The sequence below is a fragment of the Sciurus carolinensis genome, chromosome 9, assembly GCF_902686445.1.
Source record: "Sciurus carolinensis chromosome 9, mSciCar1.2, whole genome shotgun sequence".
Classification (NCBI taxonomy): Eukaryota; Metazoa; Chordata; class Mammalia; order Rodentia; family Sciuridae; genus Sciurus; species Sciurus carolinensis.
In genome coordinates this window covers 28601398-28621710 of record NC_062221.1, presented here as the reverse complement: position 1 = coordinate 28621710, position 20313 = coordinate 28601398, and the positions used below count along the sequence as shown (strand labels likewise).

Here is a 20313-nt window from a genome sequence, read left to right as displayed (position 1 = left end):
GGATTGAACCCAGGACCCTGTGCAAGATAGGCGAGTGCTCTAGCACTGATCTATCCCCTAGTACTTTGCAGTATTAGCTAACAGTTTGCAATATTAGCGATTGAACCCAGGGGTTCTTTACCACTGAATAAATTAAAAGGGCTATCTTTTTTAAAAAAATTTCATATATATTTTTAGTTGTTGATGGACCTTTATCTTTTATTCATTTATTTATATGAGATGTTGAGAATTGAACCCAGTGCCTCACATATGCTATCCAAGTGCTCTACCACTGAGCCACAACCCCAGTCCAACCCTTTTTTTAAAATATTTTTTTAGTTCTAGACAGACACAATACCTTTATTCATTTTATGTGGTGCTGAGGATCAAACCCAGTGACTTACACATATGAGGCAAGCGCTCTACCACTGAGCCACAGTCCCAGCCGCAGCCCAACCTTTTTTTTTTTTTAAAATATATTTTTTTTAGTTGTCGATGGACCTTTATTTTATTCATATGCAGTGCTGGGAATTGAACCCAGTGCATCACACATGCTAGGCATGTGCTGTACCACTGAGCCACAACTCCAGTCCCCCGACCTTTTTATTTTTTGAGACGGGGTCTCATTAAGTGGCCCAGACTGGTCTCAAATTTGTGGTCCTCTTGCCTCAGTTTCCTGAGTCTCTGGGATTATAGGTGTGTGTCACTGGGTCTGGGTATTTTTCAAAATTTTATTTAGATTTAACCCAATAAATGGCATATAATGAAAGTAACAATTTGATAACTTTTCATATATGTAATCATCCATGAAACATCACCTCAATGAAGGTAGTAAACATTATCACCCCAAGTTTCCTTATGTGCATTTGTAATCCTTCCCTATGGCACTCATTTGTCTCAAGCAACCACTGTGCTGGGTTTTGGTTGTTGTTTTTGGTTTTTTTTGCATGTGGTGCCTGGAATTTCACACATGCTAAGCATAGATTCTACCACTGAACTATACCTCCAGTCCCACTGTTCTTTTGGTCACTATAGATCATTTACATTTTCTAGAATTTTGTGTAAATAGAATCACACAGTATGCATTCTTTTGTGTCTGGTTTTCACTCAGTATAATTGATATTTATTCATATTGCTGCATGGAGTTGTTCAGTCCTTATTGTTTTATTTATTATATGGAGATACCAAATCTCTCTTCCTGGTCTTTCGAATTCTCACACCAATCAGATTTTTGTTTCCACTACATCACTGAAAATGTTCCTGCCAAGATCGCCAGCAATTCTCATTCATCTTTCTTGAAACATCAGCAACTTGTTACATTGATTTCTTTTTTTTTTTTTTTTTAAAGAATTTAACCCTATCATTGTGAAAGTGTTGAAGGCACAAGAACAGAGTCAGAAAGTCAAATAAAAAATGAAGCTTCTTTGAATAATAAAAAGTCAAAAGGCTTAAAAAAAAAATTAACCTTTGTTTTGTTTTTAATGTGGTGCTGAGAATCGAACCCAGGGCCTCACTTATGCTAGGCAAGCACTTTACCACAGAGATACAACCCCAGCCCTGATTTCTTCCTCTTTTGAAGTATGTTTCAGATGACTTCCAGAGAAGCTCACTCTTTTTTAAAAAATATTTTTTAGTTGTCAATGGACCTTTATTTATTTGTATTCAGTACTGAGAATGAAACCCAGTGCCTCACGCATGCTAGACAAATACTCCACCTGAGCTACAACCCCAGCCCGGAGAAGCTCACTCTTTTGGTGTCTCTCTGTTGCTGAAGAAAACCCTAAGTAAACCCTATACCTTTGCTTGCTCTTAGTTGACTTTAAAAGCACTAATTTTGGAGGTTACACAGCTGTGTGATACATTATTAGTCTCTCACTAGTTTTGCTGTAGATGTCACTTCAGTTGTGTTTTATGATAACAGTTGTCTAGGTTACTTTCCACAAATTTGAAGATTGCTTTTGTTGAAAATATGAACTCTTCACTTGGGCCCACAGATATGTCAGACTTGACATGGTATTGCCTTTGTATTGTGTCTATTTTGCTGCTTACCTGTGGGTCAGATTTCTACTCAGCTCTGCATGTAGACATGTTGAATATTTGAGAAATGTTTTGTCTGGAAGTGTAGTACAAGGTTAAATTGACTTGGACTTGCTAACCACCCCTCTCCCCCATTTTTCAAGTCAAATGACACCTACCAGCTGCCATGGGCAGAAAACACCAGATTGTGTAAGGATTAAAAAAAGCTGGCACCTGAGTTTCTAAAAGATCTCTGCCTATTCCCAAAAAACTACATGAATATTTTTCCCCCTTATTAACACACATCACTCCCCGGCTCCCTCCCTCCTTCCCTTCTCTCCCACTCTCTCCCTCTATCTCCACCATTATTCTTATCCTATATCTGTAACCCATCAAACCCCTGAGGTTGAGAAGCTGATTTTTAAGTTAAGTTCCCTCTTCTCCATTCTTTGGTCACTAAATAACATCTTTCTGTCTCTCCAACACTTGCCTCTTAGACACTGTTTTTCCTGCAGGGGATCATGGTTGCTCCCATCTTTTGCGTGCTTTTCTGTCATCTCTGAGGTGTCAAAACTATAGTTGTTCACCTTCTAGGGTTCAATTCAATCTCTTTCATCTATACTCTTTCATTGATGAACTCATCCTGTCTCATTGCTTCCAATGTCATCTGTAACCATCAGAAGCAGAGTTAAAGCCTTTCTGCCCTACACCTGCTGTCACTGCCCTGATGCCACTCCAGCATTCAGCAGGCCAGGAACCTCAGTGTCTTGCCTCCTTTCTTTCTTTTCCAGAGTTCCAGTTCGGTGTCCCCATCAGACTACAGTCCTCTTGTTACAGACACTCCCCATCTCTGCCCTTGCTTCCACCATCCAAACCCCAGCCACGTCCTAGTTTTCGGCCACCTGGTCCACCTCACATGCTGCCTTTAGAAGAGGCACCTCCCCATTCTTGGGATTCAGGGCCTCTTTGATTTCTGCATACACAATGGGGTGAAGGTCAGGTGGCAAGCAGGCAGCGGGGATGAGAGTGTGGGGGTGTGAGATAATTCTCACTGGGTTACATGTAGGTTGGGTGTACCTTGCGGCTATGTGTGGTGAGAGGTAGGCCGCCCGGCTGGGTGGTGGTTCTTGCAGGTTAAGACCGTTAGGACCGTTAAAACCGTTAGCCAGAAACCGCAGTGGGCGGAGCCCTGAGGGATGGAGTGGAATCCCCATTGGTCAGAGCGTGTCCTGGGGGCGGGGCCGCGCATGCTTTGGCAGCTTCTGTCTGAACTAGGCATCTTTGTAGCCCGGACCCCACAGCCCTAGTTCGGCGCGTGACAGCCGCCAGAGGTGGGGAAAAAAGGGCTGGGAGGGGTGGAAACGGAGTGGGAGGAGGTAGGGGGTGGGGTTAGGGGGCCCACCAGGCCCTTGGGGACGGGCTTGGAATTCCGGGGAACCTCGAGGGATTTCCTGAGACTTTAGCTTCTGCACTTGAGACTAGCTTTAAAGTTCCTCGTCGCTTTTTATCTCTCTGTGGCTGAGGTCCGCTCTGGTACTTGAAGGAGATGACTTGTGTACTCATCTTTGAAGAGCAGTTTCCATCAGAGGCTGCGGCTTCCCCTGGGAGAGGAAGAGTCAGCCTGGGAAATCAAAGTGAATAGGGACCCAGGGAAGCTTACTGGGATTTGTCTTTGATTATTATTACGGGAAATTCTTTGGAGGCCTCTGGAAAACACGTCATAATGTTGTCGTCTAGGAGCTCGGAGTGTGTCTCCAGTTTGAAAAGAGACTGAAGATGAGAGAGGACGGCTCCCCCTAGCTGAGACTTCCTTTTTTCTACACTGGAGGAGCGAACGGGGCATTTGGAGGTTCTCACACTAAGATTCCCAGAGTTAGGCCAGGCCCAGTGGCACATGCCTGTAATCCCAGTGACTCAGAAGGCTGAGGCAGGAGGATGCAAGTTTGAGGTCAGCTTCAGCTACTTAGCGAGACCCTGTCTTTTAAAAAAAAAAAGTCAAATGGAGAAGTCTGTGCCCCTCAGGGCCATCCTCTCTGTTAAAGGTGGTTTCCCCTTCTTGCTTACACCCTGCCAGACACCTTTTTGTAGAAATAGTTGCATTTCTCGGGCTTTTTAAATAGGGCTAGGGCTGAGAGGTGAGGAGGGAACTCTGCCCTTGAAAATTTTAAATATACATTTAAGTTCTCATTTACCTTAGAATGACTATCTCTTCATTACTGGTGTCTACTAGCATCTTCAAGGACAGCTTTTGGCAGATGGGACCTCCTACTCACTGGGAATTTAAAGGCCTTTACAGGTAGCATGGAGACAGGTAAATGCACAACAGATAAACCCAGGTGGTCCTTAGATTTAGTTGGGAGAACAAGAGTGTATTTATCAAGATTATTATTTTGGTGGTGCTGAGTATTGAACCCAAAGTACTCTAACACATTAAAGATTAGGAGTAGTTTAGATTCTGACTCCCTGGGTGTTCAGTAGTCCCCCTAGCCACAATTTCATTTTCTGTAATTTTAGTTATTCATGGTCAACTGCAGTGTCATGGGCAAACTATGGCATCAACATAGGACATATTTGTGTTGTTATTCAATGTGAGAATTTGCTGAATAAATTCACAAGCTACATCACTTTCATCAGCTTTAATTGACCAAAATACTCTTGGTTCACTTGGTGTCATGACCAAGGCAATAATAAATTATTTTATTCCATGCCAATCTTAATTACTAATCTATAATGTCACACAACAAACTTTACATAATGATATATGGGTTACGGAAGGCTAAGAAAGGGTTAATGGTGACCAAAGGGTTTAAAGGCACAGAACTGAGTATGAAGGCAGAGAGCAAATATAAATGCAGCAGTTACTGAGGTTATCTTTGAACTCAATCTTCCTGCCTCAACCTCCTGAGTTGCTGGGATTATAGCCATGCACCACTGTGCCTGGCCCTGCCAAAGAATTTGTTCAGAGTGCAGAACTGTTCAGGGTACTGAAATTGTTCTAAGCAAGGGTCTAGGCAGCAGGCAGTTTTGAAGTGGGTTGTATCAAGCAGGGAGATTAAGCTGAACTCCCCACTCCCGAGTCACACTGTCCCTCCATTTTTCTTGGGGGAACTGTTTTGTAGGAATATTATTTTCCATAATCCTTCAACTACTTCCCGTTTCCTTCTCCTTCTTCCTACCCCTATCTCCTGTACTCTACTGGTCTTCCTTCTGTAGGAAAGGTTTTAATTACTGTGACCACACTGGGAAGAACAGATATAGGGGTATAGTGACCAAAAATCTGTCTTTAAGGGATTGACAGAGACTTTGAAGTTTTATAGAAAAGGGAAACAAAGGCAAGGATTGGGGCTTCCATAGGTGGGCAGTTAGCATAACTGGTAGAGTATATCATTCTGGTCAGGCCATGGTCAGTTTGATCATTATCTCAGGACCAGTTCTGGAAGGTCATCGTCACTTCAGGGGACAATTTGGTGCCCATCCTGAAATGATTGCTCCTGTTTAAGTGGGCAGCCTTAGTTCCCTCATGGGGTAATTGTTCTTAGGAAGGTAATCTCATAGGGCATTCTGTACTTTGAGTTTCACCATTGCTTGAGGCTAGTTTCAGTCCTTTGTTATAAAGATGCTTATGAATAAGCCTGTTGTTCCTGGAATCCAGGGTAAATGCAGAAGAAAGTGACTCAGAAGAAAAAAAAATTAAAAGGCAAATTCGGGGGGGGGGGGGGGGAGAGGTTGATAAGGTCTGTTATTGGGCTCTCCTTCATTCTTTTTAAAATTTTTATGGTATGGGGGATTGAACCCAGGACCCAGGGGTGCTCAACCATCCACAGCCCCTTTTTAAAATATTTTATATTTTTTATATTTTATATTTTCCCTGAGTTGCTCAGTGCCTTGCTAAACTGCTGAGGCTGACTTTGAACTCAATTCTCCTGTCTCAGCTTCCCTAGCTGCCAGGATTACAAGCATGTGCCAGCGCACGTGGTCTTCCTTCATTCTTAGTAGCATGATGAAATCTCTTGCTGTCCCTCTTCCTTCTGTTTAGGAGGTAAATCATCTGTTTGGTGTATCCACACTGTATATGCTACCTATTATTCACTTAGTAGTCCTCTTGGTTATCAGATCAACTCTCACAGTATCTCAGTGCTGTGTTCAAGTAACCCTTATTTTACCCGACAGTGGCTGCAAAGTGCAAGAGTAGCAATGCTTTAATTCAGAAATGCAAACAAAGGGTGTAAAGTGCTCTCAAAGTGGAAACGTGAGAGTTTCCAACTTAAGGAAAGGAAAAAAAAAAAAAAAAAACACGTATTTCTGAGGTTGCTAAGATACGCAGTAAGAATGAATTTTCTATCCATAAAATTGTGAAGAAAGAAAGAAAAATCCATGCTAATTTTTGTTGTCACTCTTCAGACTGCAAAAGTTATGGCTACAATGGATGGTAAATGGTTGATTAAGATGGAAAAAATTGTAATCCCTAATCCCAGCAACTCAGGAGACTGAGGCAGGAGGATTACAAATTCTAGACCTGGCTCTGCAACTTAGCGAGACTCTGTCTCAAAATAAAAAGTATGACTGGGGTTGTGGCTCAATGGGAGAGTGCTCACCTAGCCCACATGAGGCCCTGGGTTTGATCCTCAGCACCACATAAAAATAAAATAAAGGTATTGTGTCCAACTACAACTAAATCAATCAATAAATCAATAAAATAAAAAGAACTGAAAATATAGCTCAGTGGTAAAGCCCCCTGAGTTCAATCCCTAAATCCCTAGTACAAAAAAAAAAAAAAAAAAAAAGGAAAAGGCATTAAATTCTAGGATTCTGTATTATATGTGGCTTCAGGCATCCACTGGGGGTCTTGGAACATATCCCACTAGGATAAGAAGGAAACTACTATATTCTAAACCCCAAGACATGAGCTATATAAATTAGTCTTCTGTCAACTGAGAGATGAAAGATGATAGAGGTTTTATGAATTTAGGTATGGAGGTACATTAAATAATGGCCTTGATGTAGTGATGTAATATTGTTTAAATTCTACATCTAAATCCTAAAAGGAGGAATTTCTGATAGTATGTAGGAAAGAAAAAAATGTAAGGCTTGTATTTACATAAATATACCTCTTCTGTTTTTTAATTAATTAATTAATTAATTTATGAGTTGGTGTCTTGGTATGCTGCCCAGGCTGGCCTGAAATGATCCTCCTGCCTCAGCCCCCTGAATAGCTGGCTCTACAGGTACTTGCCACAATGCCTGGCTTACACCTCTTTTATTTATTTAATTACATTTTTTTTTTTTTTTCTTGAGGTACTGGGCATTGAACCCGAGGGTGTTCTACCACTAAGCTACATCCCCAGCCCTTTAACTTTAGAGCTTATTTGGAGGTTCTAGCAGGTGAGCTCAGCTATTCAAATATCATTGACCAAAGAACTATCCTCTTCTGACAGGGAAGGTCATACTGTTTGATCTAGTACATGGAGCAGTGAGGGAGGAAGCAGACACCCACCTAGCCAGCCAGATCAGTCAAATCAATCCTAGTGATCAATGGGGTGACAGAAATCTCAGTCAGATTGTCCTCACATTCTTATTTTTAATTTAGAGTCAGAGTCTCCCTAAGTTGTCTAGCCTGGCCTCAAACTTGCAATCCTCTGGTCTCAGCCTCCTGAGTACCACCACACCCAGTTTGTTATTAAGTTTTAAGAGATTTTTTTCAGATCTAGTGATGTAGCTTAGTTGTAGAGTGTTTGCCTAATATGTGTGAGACCCTGGATTTTGATTTCTAGCACCAAAAATGGAATTCATTGTATATTTTGGATACTAGTCCTTCATTAGATATGACTTTTTCTGGGCTATGGCAATGCACGATATAATTCCAGCAACTTGGGAGGCTGAGGCAGCAGGATCTCAAGTTCAAGACCAGCCTCCATAATTTAGTGAGACCCTATGTGAAAGTAAAATAAAACAAAAAGGTGTAGGGATATCTGTAGTTCAGTGGTAGAGGGTCCCTGGATCCAATTCCAGTACTGCAAAAACAAAAGTTTGAAAAGATTTTCTCCTAGTCTGTAGCTTGTCTTCTCATTTCAGATTCCCTTACTTCCTCTCCTGACATATCCATCCTTCCTTTCTTGCTTTTCTTGTGCTGGGGGTGAAACCTGGAACTCCATGCCTTGTACATACAATGCAAATACTTTACAATGAACTCTAGCCCTCACTTTCTTGAAAATGTGTTTCACAAAGAAGTTTTTAATTTTCTAATTTTTTTGTCCTGGGGATTGAACCCCAGGGGCACTTTACCACTGAGCTATATCCCAGGTCCTTTTTTATTTTTTATTTATTTATTTGCGGTGCTGAGGATTGAACCCAGTGCCTCGTGCTTGCAAGGCAAACACTCTGCCAACTGAGCTATATCCCCAGCCCTTATTTTTTATTTTGAGACAGTTGTTCATCCTTACTAAGTTGTTGAGGATCTCACTAGGTTCCTGAGACTGGCCTTGAATGATCCTCTTGCCTCAGTCTCCGCGGACATTGGGATCAAAGACTTGTGTAATTGTGCCCAGATAGAAGTTTTAAATTTGAATGGAAATCCAGTTTATCAGTTGTTTCTTTCATGGATAGTATGTTTGACATTGTATCTAAAATGTTACCACTAATCCCTATCCCAAAGTCATCTAGATTTTCCTTTACGTTATCTTCTAGGAGTTTTATAGTTTTGCATTTTATTTAAGTCTAAAATCTGTTTTGAGCTAATTTTTGTGAAAGGTACAAGATGTGTCTAAATTCATTTTCTTTTTGCATGATCTAGCATCATTTGTTGAAAGACTATTTTTTTAATTGTATTATCTTTGCTTATTTTAATCATTAGGATTTTATAGCTTTTCTTAAATATATTTGGTATATACTTTGTCAGAGTCATTCCTAAGTATTGATTTTTTTTAGTGCTAATATAAATGTTATTGTTTTTTAATTTTAAATTCTATTTGTTCATTATTGGTATATAGAAAAGTGATTGACTTTGTATATTAATTTTGTATCCTATGACCTCAGTATAATCACTTATCAGTTCTAGGAATATTTTTGTCAATTCTTTTAGATTTTCAAAATAGGCAATCATAGCTGGGTACGGTGGCAAACACCTGCAGTCCCAGCAGCTCCAGAGGCTTAGGCAGGAGGATTGCTAGTGAGGTACTAAGCAATTCGGTGAGACCCTGTCTCTAAATAAAATACAAAATAGGGCTTGGGGATGAAACTCTGTGGCTGAGTGCCCCTGAGTTAATTCCTGGGTACCAAAAATAAAAATAAAAAAATTTTTAAAAAGGCAATCATATAATATGTGAACAAAGACAGTTTTATTTCTTCCTTCCCATTCTGTGTACTTTCTATTTTTTTTTTTTTTTCCATCTTATTTGACTATCTAGGACTTCTAGTACAATGTTGAAAAGGAGTGATAAGAAGGGAAAGCCTTACCTTATTCCTGACCTTAGCAGGCGAGTTTAGTTTTTCACCATTAAATATGATGTTAGTTCTAGATTTGTTGAAACTGTTCTTCATCAAGTTAAGGACTTCACCTCTATTCCTGGTTTGAGAGGCCCTCCCTCACTTTGGTACTAGGGATTCCACCCAGAGCCTTGCATATGCTAAATAAGCACTCTACCACTGAGTTACATCTCCAGCCTTTTTTTCTTTTCTTTTTTTTTTAATATTTTTAGACAAAGTATCACTGAATTGCCAAGGCAGGCCTAGGATATTCAACCTCCTGTCTCAGTCTCTTGAGTTGTTAAGATAACAGCTGTGCCACGCTACACTCAGCTGCTGAGAGTTTTTGTTTTTGTTTTTATTTTTTATTTATTTATTTATTTTTTTTTTTGCGGTGCTGGGGATCGAACCCAGGGACTTGTGCTTGCAATGCAAGCACTTTACCAACTGAGCTATCTCCCTAGCCCGAGAGTTTTTTTAAATCATAAATCAGTGTTGGATTTTGGCAAATGCTTTTTCTGCATCTATTGATTGGATCATGTAATTTTTCCTCTTTAACCTGTTGATGTGGTGGATTACACCAGTTGATTTTTGTATGTTGAAACAGTCTCAGATGTCTGGAATAAATCCCACTTGGTTATGGTTTATAATTCTTTTTTATAAATTGTTGAATTCTGCTTGCTCATATTTTATTGAGGACTTTGCATGTATGCTCATGAGAGATGGTGGTCTATAGTTTTCTTGTAATGTCTTTGTAGTTTGGGGTAATACTGGTCTTATAGAATAAGTTAGAATGTATTCCCAGAATTTCTATCTTCGAAGGAGATTGTAGAAAATTGGTATAATTATTTCCTCAGATGTTTCAAAGAATTCACTAGTGAACCCATCTTGTAATGTAGCTGGGTTTTTGTTTGTTTTTGGTACCAGGAATTGAACCCAGGGGCACTTAACCACTAAACCGCATCCCTAGTCCCTTTTATTTTTTGTTTTGAGACAGGGTATCACTAAATTGCTTAGACACTCTCTAAATTGCTGAGACTGACTTCAAACTTTCAATCCTCCTGCCTCAGCCTCCCAAACTGCTGGGATTACATGCCACTGTTCTTGGCTTGGTTTTTGTTTGTTTGTTTTTAAGTAATTATTCATATTCCTCCAACTGGTTTTTAATGAACCTTTATTTTATTCATTTATTTATATGCGGTGCTGAGAATCAAACCCAATGCAGTGCCTCACACATGCTAGGCAAGTGCTCTACCACTGAGCCACAACCCCAGCCCTTTTTTTTTTTTTTTTTTTTTTTTTTTAATATTATCAATTGCAAATGGTTAGCACAAAAAGATCAGGAGGGACACAAATTTCATGAATCAGCTCAGCTGTTTATTCAGGAACAAAGTTTCACCCAGGAACAGGGGATGCAGGGATGAAATGGCATCAGTGGACCCACTTCCCTAGTGGAAAATGAGCCACTGGACAAAGAAAGGGACTGGGTTTATGTAAGTAATTTTGAGACGTGGTCTAATGAACATATCAGTTACCTTGGGCACTCAGGAATTTGAGCTGTTTGGGTTGGGGTTCTGTGGGCACTGTCTGGAGAGGATTTACTTTGAAGGAGATTAAGACCTCCTAGAGACTGTTACTTTAAGGGTAATAAAACACCTCCTTCCAGCTGAAGCCAGCACCTGGAAAACATTTGTCTTGGGAGATGAAGGCTGTCAGTGCATGGTCTTCTTTTTTCACTCTCTTTTCCCAGGCCACATTATCTTGGGCTTTTTTTGTTTTGTTTTGTTTTGTTTTTCTCCATATCTATTAGATGGACACAATACCTTTATTTTATTTATTTATTTTTATGTGGTGCTAAGATAGAACCCAGTGCCTCACACATGCTAGGCAAGCGCGCTACCACTGAGCTACAGCCCCAGCCTGGCTTGGCTGTTTTTTAAAATGCATTTTTTTTCCAGTTCTCATCTCACTCTGAGGTATCAATTATTTGCTTGCTAGGAGCAATGGTGCACACGAGTAATCCCAGTGATTAAGAGTCTGAGGCAAGAGGATCACAAGCTTGAGGCTAGCCTAGGAAACTTAGCAAGACACTGTCTCAAAATTTAAGAAAAAATAAAATGCTTAAAGGAGTTGGGGATGTGGCTTAAAGGTAGAGTACCCCTGGGCTTAATCCCCAGTACCATAAAAAAAGATCAACAAAAATACACACTTATTTGCTTTGTGGGAAAGCAATATTGCATTATTCTACAAAGAAGAAATTATCTAAACTGTGATTAGGAGAGTTGAGATAAAAAAAAATTAACTGTAATACTTAGCTTCAACCCTGCAGGAACGTTTTTCACAGCTGGGATGAATGTGAGAGTTTATGATCTGTTATATGGAGTTCTATGAACTGAAAGCAGGTGGATGTGGTCAGTCCCAGAAGTCATTTGAGAAAGGAAAGTAATTAAGAAACAGCTAATAACTATCAGTTTCCATACCAGGCTTTATGGTCATCATAATGACCTGTGGTATGTAGTATGATAGGTCCTTATTGAATAGAGTAGGCAAAGTAGGCAGAGAAGGCACTGCTTTTAAGAGGTATGGGAAGACACTTCTGCCCAAAGCACTCCCTCTTCATCTAGCTTCTTTATTGCCCAAATTCTACAACTCTCTTGGCATTCCAATATCCTATGCTCTCAGGAAAACTAGTCTTCTTGGCAGAGGTAATGGGTTAAGTCATTTATTGCATCGAGTAATGAAAGATGAGGTTTATTGGTTCTTTCCTAAAAGTGGATTATTCATAGGAGAACAAGAGAAAAGGGCAAGGAGCAGAGCAAGGCGAATTTACAGTTTTACAGGTGATTTTGGGCATTCCTTGGTGTTAAGTGGGAATTTGTATAAATTTTTTTCTTTCCTTTTTTTTTTTTTAACTTTTTTTAATACTAGAAACTAAACCCAGGAGCACCCTATACCACTGATCTATACACCAAGAACTTTTTATTTTATTTTTTAAATTTTGAGACAGGGTCTCACTAAGTTGCTGAGGCTGCCATTGAATTTGCAATCTCCTGCCTCAGTCTCTAGTCTCTGGAATTATAGGCATGCATCATTGCACCCAGTTGTGTGCAATTTAACGACAGAAAATGACCTATATCTGGCACATAGATAATACAAATTTTCATCAACTGGATGGGACTGTAACTGTTGAAATGTCCTCATTTACATATAGTAAGATTACTAGTAAAATAATCTTTGGAAAATATATCATGTTAACCTTCTTAATTAATATTCCTCTGTTCTTTCTATAGAGATAATCATAAGAAATGAATTTTAATGTCTGGAATATCAAAGAGATGCTCAGTATTCCCTCAGACCCTGGGTAAGTTTTCTGGTTATACTCTCTGATACTTAAAAGGCTGTGGTTATAGCTCAGTGGTACAGTGCTTGCCTAGCATGTGAGGCACTGGGTTCTATCCTCAGCACCACATTAAAATAAATAATAAAAGGTATTGTGTCCATCTACAATTTAAAAAAAGAGGATCTTAATTGATTTCTAGAAAGAAGGTCCCCTTCCTATTAGGTTATAGTGATAGAAATGCCCTGTACTGTCTCTTCTCTTTTTTTTTTTTTTTTTTTTGGAGGTGGGGGTACTAGGGATTGAACTCAGTACACTCGATCACTGAGCCACAACATCCCCACCCTATTTTGTATTTTATTTAGAGGCAGGGTCTTCACTGAGTTGCCTAGTGCCTCGTTAAATTGCTGAGGCTGGCTTTGACCTTTCAATCCTTCTGCCTCAGCCTCCTGAGCTGCTGGGATTACAGGCATGCACCACCACGCCCAGCCGTGGTGTATTGTCTCTTCTAATCCTGTCACCACTGCTCCTTCCTGTATCTTTTCCTCCTGCCCATTTTCGGATTACAAAAGTGATGTTAATTCATGTGTTAACTGAGCAATGACTTTGTTTCCTGTGGGCTGGACCTATGAGAATCAGACACAGTCCAACATCTGGAAATGGACCTTAGTTGGGACAACTCTATTGAAAATACCAAGGAGCAAAATCAAGTCAGTGTTCATATATGTTTGTTTGCGTAGTGTAATTTTTAGGTACTGTGGAGATCAGAGTCACCCTAGCTGCTGGGTGTGGTGGTACATGCCTATAATCCCAGTGAGTGACTCAGGAGTCTGAGGCAGGAGGATCACAAGTTCAAAGCCTCAGCAATTTAGCAAGGCCCTAAGCAGTTCAGTGAGACACTGTCTCAAAATAAAAAATAAAAAGGGCTAGGTCTGTGGCTTGGTGGTTAAGGATCCCTGGGTTCAATCAAGAGAGAGAATATAGTATTTAGCCCTAATTGGATCCAACTGTAGCCATTTTAATTATTGTCTTTGCTGGTCCTAATTTTAAAATTAGTCAATCATGTCCTCTAATCAGGGCAAAGGGCTGAGTAGTGTTAGGGATATAAAATTGCCCACCCAGGTGTACTTGCTATCCAAGTTCCCTAGAATGCCTTGTGGCAGAAGTAAAGTTTGACTTGCCCACATGCATTCAAACACGTTTCATTTCTTGCAGCACCTGGGTATTTTAAAAAAAAATTTTTAAATATATATATTTTTTAGTTGTTGATAGACCTTTTATTTCATTTATATGCGGTGACTGAGAATTGAACACCAGTACCTCACACATGCCAGGCAAGCACTCTACACTGAGCACAACCCCAGCCCAAGCACCTGGGTATTTCTTATACTGGTTATAATAAAATGTGTAGTATTCAAAATTTCCTTCTGTGGTGTGTGTGTTTGTGGTACTAGGGATCAAACCCAGGGCCTAGAGCATGCTAGGCAATTGTTCTTCTACTGAGCTATATCCCAAGCTTGCTTGCTTGCTTCCTTCCTCCCTTCCTCCCTCTTCCTTCCTTCCTTCCCTCCCTTCTGTCCCTCCCTTCCTCCTTCCCTTCCCTTCTTTTTGGTACCAGGTCTAGCTCAGTTGCAGAAGCTGGCCTCCAACTTGCAATCCTCCTGCCCTAGCCTTCTGATTTGCTGGGATTACAGGCCAGGGCCATCACGACCGGCTCCAGCTCCTTTTTTGTGCTTTTTGTAGATAGTACTGGCCATGTACAGGGGACTTGAAAGTTAGAATAAGTTAGCACTCTGCCCAGAATATTCTGAAATCAACAGTTGTAAATTATGATTTCATTGTTTAGGCTATGTGTTCCCTTAATACACTTATCTTGCTTTATTTTAGGACCACTAAGTCTTCTAACTGGAATAATAATCAGACTGATTATACTTCTCTCAGTGATTCCCAATTCCTCTTTGGATCTCAGTTTTGTCCAGAAAATTCAGAGACTCTGTCAGCACCCTTGGATTTCAGTGCCCACTTGAGACATCCAAAACAGTCACAACAGAATTCTCTAGATGTGAGTCTATTTCCAGAATTTCTCTTCATGTATTTCACAACAATATATAGTAGAATCATACATCTCTAAAGCTACTAGATTTGACTTGGTGGTCTGAAATGAAAAAAAAAAATATTACACTTGCAATTCTCCTACTCAGAGTAGAATACTATTAGTCCCTTGACTGCTTCTAAGGAAAGGCTTACCTATTTTTTTTTTTTTTTTTTTTTTTTTTTTTTGCGATGCTGGGGATTGAACCCAGGGCCTTATGCTTGCAAGGCAAGCACTCTACCAACTGAGCTATCTCCCCAGCCCAAGGCTTACTATTTTTTGTGAAAATTTTGTAAGAAAAAATAATTTACATATAATAGGAATAAAGTAACAAATTTTATATTAAATGAACTTTTTTCCTAACTTCACATAGTAGATTTCAGTCAACTATACTACATTATTATTATTATTATTATTATTATTATTATTATTGGTACTAGGGATTGAACCCAGGGGTCCTTAACTACTGAGCCACATTTCCAACCTTTTTATATTTTATCTAGAGACAGGGTCTTACTAAGTTGCTGACGCTGGGTTTGAACTTCAGATCTTCCTGCCTTAGTCTCCTGAGCTGCTGGGATGTGTGCACATGTGTGCACCACTGTACCCAGCTACATTATATTCTTGAAGAAGGAAAAAATAAGGATTTTTTTTGAAACAGGATTTTTTTGAAACTGAGGCCTTTAATGAATTAAGGGCCAAAAGGAGGAAGAGTCTTTTGAATCCTTGAATACAGAAAATGGCTCACCATATTCCAGCATGACCATTATACAATCCATGTCAAACTTATCAATAGGTGTTTTAATTTACTAGCAGACAAAAATAGCAAATTGAGTTAAATTTATTCATATGAAAACTTTAATACATCATCTCAGAGATAGCATAAATAATTTTCTGTTGTTGCCTGTAAATTTATGCAATTACCTTTAAAACAATTTTAATTGATATTTTAAATATCTTTGCTGGTAAGGAGGAAACTATTAATAAAAAGTTGCTTTATTGTAAATATAATTTTCTGTTACATATAAAAATTTAAAAATGCTACATGCTATATTGTTTTTAGTAATATGGTTTGCACTTAAATGTGATTCTGCACTATACAAAAAATAGTGAATGTCATGAACTTTTATGTGTGAAATGATTTATTGATTTTTTTGTTTATTTAATAGAGTGAACCTAGTATTTTCACAAAGTACCAGACAAAACCCCAGCTCTTTGGAGGAGATACAAAAGATGTAGGCCTATTTTCTCTTCCTTTGCCAGTTGGAAAATCAAAAGGTCTTTTGACACAATTTGAGGAGAAAAACAAAAGGACAAAAGATCAATGTGACAGGTATGCAAACTTTTCAAGTGGATGAGGCAGCTACTGTTTTTCTGAGGGAAACAAAAGGGTGTATCAGTAATCAAATAATTAAATTTCAGTATGATAGCATGTATTAGTCAATGTTCTCCAGAGAAACAGAATCAGTAAGATTTATATGTCTACAGAGAATGTGAAACAAAGAAAAAAAGTTACTTATTAGATGAATTGGCTCATGAGATTGTCTAGACCAAGAAGTGCCATAATCTGTCATCTGCAAGTTAGAGAACCAGGAGAAAGCCACTGGTGTAATTCAGTCTGAATCAGAAAACCTGAGGGGGAAGGTGAGTGGTGGCTACTGGTGTAAGTCCTGGAGTTTTAAAGCCTGACAACCAAGGGCTCCAATGTCTAAGAAGATAGATATTCCAACTCAAGAAGAGAGAGTGAATTTGCCCTTCTTTTGTCTTTTTATTCTATTTGGGTCTTCAACAGATTAGATGATATCCTTGCACACTGATAAGGGTTATCTTCTTTACTCAGCCTACCAATTCAAATGTAATCTGTTAGGGAAACACCTTCACATACACACCCATAAGTAATGTTTCATCAGCTATCTGGACATCACTCAGCCTATTTAGCTTGATATATAAAATAACTCTTGCATAGGCATGGTGACCCACGCCTGTAATCCTGGAGACCTGGGAGGCTGCAGCAAGAGTGTTGTGAGTTCGAAGTCAACCTCAGCAATTCAGTGAGGCCCTAAGCAACTCAGAGAGACCCTGTCTCAAAATAATAACTCAAAAAAAGGGCTGGTGGCTGGGGTGTGGCTCAGTGGTAGAGTGCTTGCCTAGTATGTGTGAGACACTGGGTTCAATTCTCAGTACCACATATAAAAATTAATGTCTTTCAACCTCTAAAAAATAAAATAAAATAAAAAAGACTGGGGGGCTGGGGAGATAGCTCAGTTGGTAGAGTGCTTGCCTTGCAAGCACAAGGCCCTGGGTTCGATCCCCAGCACTGCAAAAAAAAAAAAAGGCTAGGGATATTATTACTCAGTGGTTAAGTGCCCCAGAGTTCAATCCCCAGTACCTAAATAAATAAATAAATGAAATAAAACAATATAACTCCTGCCTTTTTCTTTTTCTTTCTTTCTTTTTTTTTTTTTGTTTGTTGTTGTCTTTTTTTTTTTTTTTTTTTTTGGTACCAGAGATTGAATCCAGGGACACTTGATCATATCCTTTTTACAATTTTATTTAGAGACAGGGTCTTGCTAAGTTGCTTGGGGCCTCACTAAATTGCGGAGGCTGGCTTTTAACTCACAATTCTCCTGCCTCAGCCTCCAGAGCTGCTAGGATTATAGGTGTGAGCCACCGTGCCTGGCTACTTTTACCTTTTTCTAATAATTACTCTTTATTTGCTTTCTTTTTTCTTTTTCTTTCTTTGATGGTACTGAGAATTGAACCCAGGGGCATTCTACCACTGAGCTACATCCCCAGTACTTTTTTTATTTTGAGACAGTCTCCCTAAATTGCCTAGGCTAGCATCAAACTTACAAGTAACTGCCTCGGTCTCCCAAGTAACTGGGATTACAGACCTGCACCACCATCATGCCTGGCTCTTTATTTGCTTTCAGTGTGATTTGTGGTAGGTTTGTAGATGGCTGCCACAACTTTGCTTTTCTGAAAAGTAAAATCTAGAGGATTTCTTAAAGAGAATTGCTCTTATAAGTAATGTTATATTGATTCTGTCCAAAATTTTGCCCTGTAATTTATTGCCTTTTCACATCATCAGGTTTAGGATGTGAAATAACATTTATTTTAGGATCAAGAATATAATACACGGGGGCATGACAGGGAGTTGGCAAGAGAAGAATGGAGGAACTTTGGATGGTGTAGAGGAAAATGGGGCAGGAGGGGGTGGGGAAAGGAAAGATAGTGGACTGAGATAGACATTATTATCCTATGTACATTGTGTACAACCATAGAAATGAAAAGTTGTACCCCATTTGTATATAATTAATCAAAATGCCATCTATAAAAATAAAAATTAAAAAAAAAAAGAATATAACATATGGATGGACTGTGGTTGTGGCTCAGTGATAGAGCACTTGGCTAGCATGTGTGAGGCACTAGGTTCAATCCTCAGCACCATATTAAATAAATAAATAAATAAAGGCCTTAAAAATACAATTTTTTAAATAAAAGAATATAATGGGGCTGGGGATATAGCTCAGTTGTAAGCACAAGGCCCTGAGTTCAATCCCCAGCACAACAACAACAACAAAAAGAATATAATGCATGTATTCTTTTTCTTTCTGGGTTTTTTGTTTGTTTTTTTTGCTTTGCAGTCCTGGGGATACCCTTGGTCATGTTAGTCAAGTACTTCACCACTGAGGTACAGTCCCAACCCAGAATAATATATGAACCCCACACACACAGAGATTGAACCCAGAGTCTCACACATGCTACACAACTTCTGTACCACTGAACCACATTCTCCACCCCTTTAAAAATTTTACTTTGAAGTGGGTGCAAACCTATAATCCCAGTGTGTCAGGATGCTGAGTCAGGAGGATCAGGAATTCAAAGCCAGCCTAAGCAAATTAGTGAGGCCCTAAGTAATTCAGGGAGACCCTATCTCTGAATAAAATACAGAAAAGGGCTGGGGATGTGGCTCAATGGTTAAGTGCCCCTGGGTTCAATCCCCAGTACAAAAAAAAAGTCTGAACAGTGTCTCCCTAAATTGCCCAGACTGGTCCCAAACTTGTAATTCTCCTGCCTCAGCAGAAGAATTGCTGGGATTACAGGTGTGTACTACCATACCCATTTATAGTTCAGTGGTAAAGCACTTGCCTGACACATGTGAGGCTCTGGGTTCAATTCCTGACACTGAAAATTCTCAATCAATACCAGCCACTGGAAAAGTCTGACATTTTATATAAAACTGAACCTAATGCTGAACATGGTGGTTCATGCCTGTAGTCTCAGCAATTCAGGGGGCTGAGGCAGAAGAATTACCAAGTATGAGGCCAACCTGGGCAGTGAAATCCTGTTCCAAAATAAAAAGTAAAAAAGGACTAGAAATGTAGTTCAATGATAAAACACCCCTGGTTCAATCATCAGTACCAAATTTTTTAAAAAAATTTAAATATAAGGGCTGGGGATGTAGCTTGGTTGGTAAAGTGCTTGCCTCACAAGCACAAGGCCCTGGGTTCAAATCCCCAGCACCGCAAAAAAAAAAAAAAAAAAAATTTAAATATAACTTCCCAGGGCTGGAGTTGTGGATCAGTGGTAGAACACTTGCCTGGCATTCTATTCTCAGCACTGCATATAAATAAATGAATAAAAATAAAGGTTTATCAACATCTAAAAAACTTTTAAAAATATAACTTCCTATGTTTTAGCAATTCTATTTTTAGTTATTTACCCAAGAAAAATGAAAACAACATCTATACTTAATGTTTATAGCAGTTTTGTTTGTAATTACCAAAACTGGGCAAAACCTAAATTCCATTTAGTGCATGAATGGATAAACTAACTATATAGTATATCCTCAGCTGGAGGTATAGCTCAGTGTTAGAGTGTTTGCCTAGCATGCATGAAGACCTGGGTTTAATCCCTAGCACCACAAAACAAAAACAAAAAACTATAATACATCCACACAATAGAGTATTGTTCAGCCATAAAAATGAATGAACAATTGTAGAGACACAACAATATGGATTAATCTCAAAGGCATTATGCTGAGTGATAGAAATCAGTTCCAAAGGTTACTTACTTTATGATTCTGCCTAAATGACATTCTTTTTGTTTTGTTTTGGTTGGTACTGAGAATTGAACCCAGGGACCCACTAGGCTATATCCCTAGACCTTTTTATTTTTTATTTTGAGACAGGGTCTCACTAAGTGGCTAAGGGTCTCACTAAATTGTTGAAGTTGTCTCCAAACTTGCAATTCTTTTGCCTCAACATTCAGAGTTGCTGGGATTACAAGTATGTGCCAACTCAGCTTGTACCTGTATGACATTCTGATAAAGACAAAAACTATAGGAACGAGGAGTAGATCCTTGGTTACCAAGGATTAGGTGTGTGGGCTAGGCTTACTACGAAGCAATCTCCTGAAGAATTTG

General features: G+C 39.2%; 1 protein-coding gene across 1 annotated transcript in view; it reads left to right on the top strand.

Moving 5' to 3' along the window:
- Positions 1-3295: 3295 nt before the first annotated feature.
- Iho1 (interactor of HORMAD1 1) overlaps positions 3296-20313 on the top strand; it is a 31396-nt gene continuing 14378 nt past the window's right edge. The window contains exons 1-4 of the mRNA XM_047565101.1: positions 3296-3326; positions 12747-12817; positions 14681-14855; positions 16055-16218. Coding sequence (XP_047421057.1) covers positions 12762-12817; positions 14681-14855; positions 16055-16218 — 395 coding nt within the window. The 5' untranslated portion in view covers positions 3296-3326; positions 12747-12761. The remainder of the gene's footprint in view (positions 3327-12746; positions 12818-14680; positions 14856-16054; positions 16219-20313) is intronic.